The sequence below is a fragment of the Eschscholzia californica genome, unplaced genomic scaffold (genome assembly GCF_041429995.1).
Source record: "Eschscholzia californica isolate CP2 unplaced genomic scaffold, dmEscCali1.0.p SCAF_1, whole genome shotgun sequence".
In the NCBI taxonomy this organism is placed as follows: Eukaryota; Viridiplantae; Streptophyta; class Magnoliopsida; order Ranunculales; family Papaveraceae; genus Eschscholzia; species Eschscholzia californica.
The window spans coordinates 23,928,178-23,936,602 of NW_028238198.1; the positions used below are offsets into that span (position 1 = coordinate 23,928,178).

General features: G+C 33.8%; 1 protein-coding gene across 3 annotated transcripts; it reads left to right on the forward strand.

Annotated features, from left to right (window-relative positions):
• The first annotated feature begins 3,178 nt into the window (after window positions 1-3,178).
• Window positions 3,179-8,176, forward strand: LOC147565283 (uncharacterized). 3 transcript variants are annotated; one of them, XM_086666893.1, is made up of 5 exons: window positions 3,179-3,257; window positions 4,564-4,733; window positions 5,842-5,980; window positions 6,693-7,203; window positions 7,297-8,176. In XM_086666893.1, exons 3-4 carry the CDS (start codon window positions 5,878-5,880, stop codon window positions 7,067-7,069), a joined length of 480 nt encoding a protein of 159 aa, XP_086523019.1. In that variant the 5' UTR covers window positions 3,179-3,257; window positions 4,564-4,733; window positions 5,842-5,877; the 3' UTR covers window positions 7,070-7,203; window positions 7,297-8,176. The 3 variants fall into 3 exon arrangements, with proteins under 3 accessions (XP_086523019.1, XP_086523034.1, XP_086523027.1); XM_086666908.1 differs by having other exon boundaries at window positions 5,845-5,980; XM_086666901.1 differs by lacking the exon at window positions 3,179-3,257 and adding an exon at window positions 3,344-3,562.
• Window positions 8,177-8,425: the final 249 nt, after the last annotated feature.

The following is an 8,425-nucleotide window of genomic DNA, read 5'->3' on the forward strand; positions in this document are numbered from 1 at the left end:
TGTCGGAGGCACGGGTCATGCCTAGTTGATTACAAAAAGAATTACCAAATGTATTTTTGATATAATTTCAACTTAGATTCTTATTACTAATTTCAGTTCATTTCTGATTTCACATCACAAGGATTTCTTCCCCAAGTTGTACCCTAATAAATTTCGTACTTAAAAGAGAGTCAAGTTATTTTGAAAATGTACCAAAAGAATCAACAAGCTTCACTACCAAAAATTGAACAAGATTCAGACTAAAATGGACTCTTGTTTCACCATTATCATCTATGCAATTCTCATATCCTTCTGGTATGATTTATTGTCTCAACAACAATAAAATAAATGGTTAGCGATAAATAAGAAAAATGTTTGTAAATTCAACAAAGAAAGGTTCAAATACCTTGTAACTTATCAATCACAATTGACCAACCTTACCAATCTTTTATTTGCATATATCTTGATCAAGGGGTTGATAATTTCTTCTTCCCTTTAATGATAGAGCAATTCGTGCTGATAACGTGTTGTGAAAAAAAAAAGGGAAGAATAAATACAATGGAAATATAAATCAAGAGATAGAGACAAGAAGAACTTGATTTGTATTCATATGTTTGTATATAATGTTTCTATTTTGGTACATTAGCTAGACACCTCTTTATATAGCCCTTTGAATAGATATACCCAACTAATACAAAGTTACATATAATCAATGGTGCTTGAATATAAATAATAGTGGAGAACTTATGATGGTGGGCGTTACAAAGTGTGTGTTGGAATCGGTATCTAGCTCAAAAGCAGCTGGACCGGTTTTTTCTTAATTTGATGTACCTATATTCATCAAAAATTCGACAAAGACATCTCGTTGGATTCGTCTCGTCGAGCTCTTAAATTTAGACTCCAATTTTGTCCCAGTCCGATTCCGTATGATTGAGTTATTACAAAATTAGTTTGGTATGGATACCATTAACTCTAAACCGAGATTTTGAGTTAGTATCACATTTATGATGAAGGAAATGTGTCTATTTCCTTAAATAGAATCTTCCATATATTTATGGTATGTTGGTTGAAATAGAAAAGTGTTTCGCGTTGTTTGCACCACGCAAACCGCACACGCGCGGGGCGTGGGCATTTTAGAGGTGCCCGCACGCACTTTGCACTTCGCATCGTTTGACTTTACGGTCATAGATTTGATCCGACGGTCAGGATGGTTGGCGCTCTTAAGATAGATCCGTTGATGATCTAACGGTGGGCGTTCAAGGCGCGAGATCTTGATAGATCCGTTGAGATATAACGGTCAAGATGGCACCCGAAAACCAAACGTCAAATATGATTATTGGGAAGCATCCATTCGTCTATAGGCACCTGTCTCAAGTGTCACCAATACTTCTATAAATACCAAACAGAATCCAGCAAACAAACATACGAAATTTTTTTTGCATTCAAAGTTCATTAAGAATTTAGAGTTTTAAGAAGTCACTTTCTTCTGGTTCTTACTGCTTGTTCGAAGTTCGCACGCTTTCAGAAAAACGAAGTACTCTTAGTCGTCATCCTGAAAGGTATAGCCGTTGTATCCCGAGAGACAAACATCTGACTGGTTTTAGTACTAATACCAGGGTGTTCACTGTCTTAAGGAAAGAGACAACTCGACTCGGCTTTTCTCTCTTTCTCTAACCTTTTAATTATCTTTGTTTTAAATATACTGGTTTTTTTATTTTTTAATCTGTTTCAAATACAATATTATTTTTTAAACCTAAAAGTTATCTCTGAATTTATTTCAAAAAGACACAGTAAGGTGTATCCTTGTTTTTATTAAAACAGGAACATAATCTTGGTTTTTCATAATACCAGAGAAACAACAGTGTGGTGGGCATCCACCATAAATCAAATATTTGTAACAGAAATTCAATTTTCTGGATCTTCGAATATCTTGAACTTTTGTTCATCACTAGATCTTCGACTTTTTGATCTGTCACGTTATACACATAACTTATTATCGGCGATAAATGAAATGCCATTTTCAATAAGTTTGAGTTTTCTTTTTGAGTTTAAATTCTAGGTATTGAGTAGTTGTTTATTTTAGTGGAGAAGTGTGCTCTAGGGTTTTGGTTTGAGTTGCATTTTTTTAAACTGCAAGTTGTCTGGACTCTTGTGATCCATTGATCTTATGGGTCAACTTGAAGGTTGTAAACACGGGTAATTTATATTTTGTACATGAGGCAATATCCTGTGGTAATGGTGCACCACTCGACTTACTTGTGCAAGATTGTCCCTGAAGATAGTAAAAACTCTAAACATATCACAAATGGTGCCACTTTCCTTTACTACGAGTTCATGGCCCGTCTTACTAAATGTTTGAACAAATGTTTTAGAAAATTTATGACTACTGAAATTATGGGATGTGAAAATTTTATTACTACAAAATCCAAAATATCTTAATGCATAGATAATTGGAGTAATTTTGTTTTTGATTTCAACTTAGATACTTACTAATTTCAGTTTATTTCTAATTTCAAATCACAAAGATTTTCTTCCCTTAGGTGTGTACCCAAATCAATTTCATACCTAAAACAGAGTCAATTTGTTTTGAAAAACAACCAAAAGACATCAACCTGTTTCATTACCAAAATGGAACACACATCAAACTAAAACGGATTCTTATTTCAATTATAATTCATTACCAAAATTGAACACGCAGCAGACTGAAACGGACTCCCAATTTAATCATAATCATTGGAAACAAAAAGTGTATCACCAAAACGTAATATAATTATAAATTCGATGACTAAAAATCGATGGCGCAAAAATTAAAATGCTGAGTTGGGTTGGTAGAGACTTGAGGTAATCTGTTGCCCTGCAAATATCATGTTTCTACACGGTTACATTTACTATTCCCAACGCTAATATCTTTGTCACATGTTAGGTTGTAAATTATTTCTAATTTTAAAAGGTTAAAATTCAACGCTAATATCTTTGTCACATGTTAGGCTGCAAATATCATGGTTCTACATGGTTCCAAGATTTTTATTTGAAAAAGGAAAGAATATAAATATATTTCTAAACATTCGTGGTGCTTAAGCTCCTAAATGGATCTTTTTTTTGTTGCAAGAGATTCTAGATGGATCTTAGGTAGGAAGCAATCTCATTATAAATACTATGTTAGGTTTGTTTTGTTTTCATCAATCTCATCTTATTTAATCAAAAAACTCATTCTCTTCTATATTCATTCCTCATCGAAGGATTGAACAAAGACAAGAAAGGACTCCATCTTAACCAAGGTTTCCTTTTTCCTTGTTTTCTCTCTTTTTTTTCTTTTTTCTCTTTGTTTTTAGTTTTTCTCTTTTTTTTTCTGTGATTCATCTATGTTTAGTTTTTTTTTTCGTTTTATCGATCTTTATCTACATGACAAATAATTTTCTCAACCCTATCTTTATGCAAAATTGCATAATTTTCCAACCCTATCTCTATAGTAGCTTCTAGATGGATGTTAGGTTTGAACCAAGCTCTATAAATACCTTGCTAGGTTTCTTTGGTTTTATCAATCTCATATTTTTTATTAGACCACTTAATCTCTTCTCCTAAGGTGTCTTTTTCTTTCTTTAGTTTCTTTTCTTCTGCTATTCTTTTATGTTCAGAATTTGTTCTCTTTTTTCTGTTTTTTGTGTTCTTATCTTCATGACAATTTATTTTCTATTAGATTTAGTTTATGAGATCTATTAGTAGTTCTTTGTTATAAAATTGTAGTTTATAAGTTTGTAATGTTCTTCTACGACAATTAGAAACCCCTTTTAAGTTATTTGAAAAATCATAATCTAATCTAATAAATGTTATGCGTAAAGAACGCAAAATTAATCTCTCTCAATTACTAATATGCTAACTTTAATTTCAAAACCAAGTCAATTTTTAATTCTCTCAGAAATACAGCTAAAATCGATTTCATGACCTAAATTAGAATAATTTTATTCCAATATTGAGTCCACAATGGACATTAATTGAAAGGAAAATTTTCGGGAATCCCTTGGTGAAAATTTCTCTTTTGTCAAAAACAATCTCTTGGTTTCACGTTTGACCTCCCTTGTTTGCATAGATTAGCAAAGATTTGGAGTCAGCCCTTATTAACACATAGCTTGCATGAGTTTGCATAGGTCTGAACTTTACATAGGGGTCCAACCCTAAAAAATATGACATACCTTTTTAATCCAATTTTTTCTGGTAGATAGTACTTCCATTTAGAAAACTCCATGACCCTCTCCATTTGATTAAATCGACTAAATATTATAGAGCTCAATTATATTAGAATAATTTGTACTCATTCTCTTCATGCTCTTATTTTCGTAACAATTTTGCATTACTTTGACCGTTTATCATACATTTTGACCATGCAGGCTTTTTGTTGGTTATATGAATTTAATTTCTGATAAAGAAAAAAAATGCAACTCATAAATTCACTAACACTTTTGATTAAATCGACTAAATATTATAGAGCTCAATTATATTAGAATAATTACTCATTCTCTTCATGCTCTTATTTTCGTAACAATTTTGCATTACTTTGACCGTTTATCATACATTTTGACCTTGCAGGCTTTTTGTTGGTTATATGAATTTAATTTCTGATAAAGAAAAAAAATGCTTGGTACCACTACATTTGAGCTTGCTGAGGCTCGTCATAATGAATTAAGTTATTCTAGATATGAGGTCACAGATTCAATTCCAATCCGTCCATTATTCTCAAAGATCATTACTCGAAGGAGGTAAAGAACTACTTTTAGGATTTAGTTTTGATTTTCTTGTTGGGATTTGTTTGTTTTAAAGTCTTAACATTCCTCGCTATTGAACTTAAGCCCTCAGTCACCCCCAAGTTTGGTGTTTTTTGTTCCCGTATTTTCTCAATCTAACCCACCCGAGTCTGTCTGATTTGTTTAAATTTGACTTCTTTGAGTGGCTACTTGCTCTCGTCAAGTGAACAACAGTCATTAGTTAATTATTTTATATAATGGCCTCTTTAATGCATGTATACTATTTTGTCATATTTAAATAAGTTCAAAATCTCTAAACGAAAATAAATAAGTAAATAAAACAAACATTTTGAAATTTGACTCAAGCCAATTCGATATCACGTTGTTCATATATAAAATTGCAATTTTATTTACTACTACTAACATTTCACCTATAAACCAAATTGCATAGACTTCCTTGGAGAGATCATGAGAAAAGAATTAATAGAGAGTGTCTTATTGATGGGAAGTACTACAAAATAAGGTACTTTTGGTGACGGTAATTACAGACGGTTTCTGAAATAACCGTCAGCATATAGTTTATTAACGACGCAATCAGTAGGAAGCCGTCGGTACTTTATTTATCGGCGACGATTATTGCAGAAAACCGTCAGCAACCATACAATTCATTTCCTTATTTCTTGTACTTCTTCTTTGTTCGGGTTTCCTTTCTCTCCATTCTCGCCCTCTCTACTTCTTTCTCAAACGAATTGTTGATCCAGTCTAGTAAACCCTAATTGGAAGAGGAAGATTAGATCTCACTTGTGATGATGGTCATTTTTTCTTATATGTTTTCCTTTACTTCAAAATAATTTGTGAAGAGCATGAAGCGCGAAATGAAATATCGCCATTGAATTCAAGAAAACATTTACGTATGGGCATCTTGCTTAGAAAAACAAGTTTCAAGTTTTAACTTCAAGATTTCATGATAAATTGGGATTCAATCCTGATATTGGTTAGAGAGAGATATACATGCAATATCTCGTCATATTTTTCATTCTATACCTTTTTGTTTATATGGGTCACTCTCTTTATTTGGACTTTTTCGTACTAATGAGTAATGACATCAAGATTCATTTGGCAGCAGGAAGGCCCGGGATAGAGACGATGAGAGACAAGGATGTCCAAGTTGGTTGGCAAAGCAACGGAACTGTACAAGTGTTGTAAGGCTGGTCATAATAGATCAACCTGCAAGGTTGTACCTGCAAAGGTAGCTGCTGAAGGTAAGCTATATTTTCATGAAGTTGTATGTTAATAATATGTTTGATATATATTGTGTGTTTGATTTATTAGGGGTAGTGAGTCCACATAGTTTTTAGCGAAAAAGTGGTCGCTTGATAGTTGAATTTCCCTTGTTAGCGTGACAAGGTGAACAAAAAGAAACCAAGTGCTCGCAGTGAGTGACTGTTACTGTAATGGGCCACACTCCAGTCATCAGCATAAGTATAAAACAAGTTACTCCCTTTGTGATGAGAATCAAGTTCTCTTAAGTCTTAAGGGCAAACCATTTGAGGATTAAAAGTTATTTAAGTTTCTTTTATTTTAGTACTTGTTGCTTTATCAGGTGTAGTTTCTATGGCCATGAAATTTGTAGTTGTTAAAACTAGAGTTTTTGGAGGCCGTTGTGTTGGTTATGTTTTTGTATCTAAAAAGAGTCTTAAGGTATATAGATACCTTGAACGGTAAGTTTACTAGTTTTGGTGTGTTTTGGAAGATTTTAATCAATTATCTATTCAAGTATTAATTTGTAGCTATCCATTGATCTGATTAATTACGTTCGATTTTTTGTTTGAAATTTATGCGTTATATCTATTCTCCTAAACTATTCTAGTTGAGTTCCTATTAATATTAAACTGTACGTATCCGCTGGAGATTCTTCTTACATGTTCGATCTTTTAGAGGAGGTAACCTATTTCACATAATTTTGTTTTACAGGTCGAATTACATACCCAAGTTCACATTTTAGACCATGTGCATCTAGGGATATAGGTGGTAAATGTGCAGGTAAGAGGGAAATTGGTGCAAATGTATTTCGTGGAAGAGGTTTTGAAAATACATCTGAAGAGATCGGTGATGCATGTGTTGATGATAGCACATCTGAAGAGATTGATGATGCATATATTGATGATAGCACCTCTGAAGAGATCAATGATGCATATATTGATGATAGCACATCTGAAGAGATCGATGATGCCTATATTGATGATAGCACATCTAAAGAATCAAGCGAACAGGAACAGTTTGAGGTACGTAATTGGACAATCCTAGGGAGGAGATCCACTAGAATTGAACTGTATAAAGCAAAGATGTAACAGTCGCCTACTTCAGCTTCCCAACTTAGCCATCAACCAACCGTTGCAGATCAGGATCAACTCTTATACTGGAATAAGTTCAAGTCATTGCATTTCATAGTATTCCTACCCAAGAATCCCCATCTCCAACTTGTGTAAGTTTCTTCACTATAAGACTCAATTCAATTTGTCGTACATCATATAATCTTGTCGCTTAAGTTTGTTATGTTGACATTGCGTATATGCAGGAATTTCCAAAGAAGTTTGTAGAGATAATGAAAAATAAGCTCTTAGAGACTGTGGGGCTAAAAGGGTCGAGTGACAATACCTGGAACGTTGAGTTGGCAAGAACTGACAATAATCTCTTTCTGAGAAACGGGTGGTGTGAATTTATGGAGGATCATAAGGTGAAAGAGAATAACATCTTATGTTTCGTGTACAAAATGGAGTCTCGTTTCGAAATATTTATGTTTGACGAAAGCCATTGTGAAATTGAAAGTCGTCACTTTACGAGGAAACCCAGTGGCCAAAAGGAACCAAACAACCATATGTCGAAACGTAAAAGAAAAGAAAGAGATAAAGGACCTTCTCAAAGAGTTATTCATCTTGCAAACCGACAGGAGGAGCAACACAGAGAGCTATCTGTGGAAGGACCACAACTACTATCAAGTCGTGCTGCGAAAACACAATCAATATCTTCTGTCTGTGCAATAGTGAAAGCATAAATGAGCGAAGAAGGTCAAACATTATTATTTGTTATTGAAAACTGGAAGACACCACGGATTAACAACAAGTAAGAGTATATGATTAGAGATATGTTAATGAAACTACGATTTCTGATCATAACCTCATTATGCAGACAATCCCAACATGCTTCCCGAGGAAGTACCTTCCTAGAGAACGCGTAGAAATCAACCTTAGCATGGATGGCAAGACATGGGGTGTCGATTAAAAAGTCTACGAACAGAAAACTTTTGTAGTCATTGAGGGTTCAGGGTGGGCTGATTTGTCATGGAGAAGATTTTTGGATTTGGGAGATGTTTGCACCTTCGAACCTTCTGAGCAAATACAGCAGGGAACATCATAGTTGAATGTAAGAATCTTCCGGTTTGTCGAAGAGTTCACCCCGCTTACCATTTGGAGAAAAATCGATAGAGGTAGGAACGCAAAGAAGATCAGTTGATGATAGAAGATCGAAAAAAATATGAGTTGATAGTTACTTTATGACTTAAAACTGGAAGTTTTTAATTTATATGTTGGGCTGCTCAGAAATGTTTGAAACAATTTTTCTATGGAACTTGGTTTGAACTCCCTTTCTTAGATGATTATGTTTGTCGTGTATGGTGTATTGGTTCAACAGTCAAACGCGGCATGTCA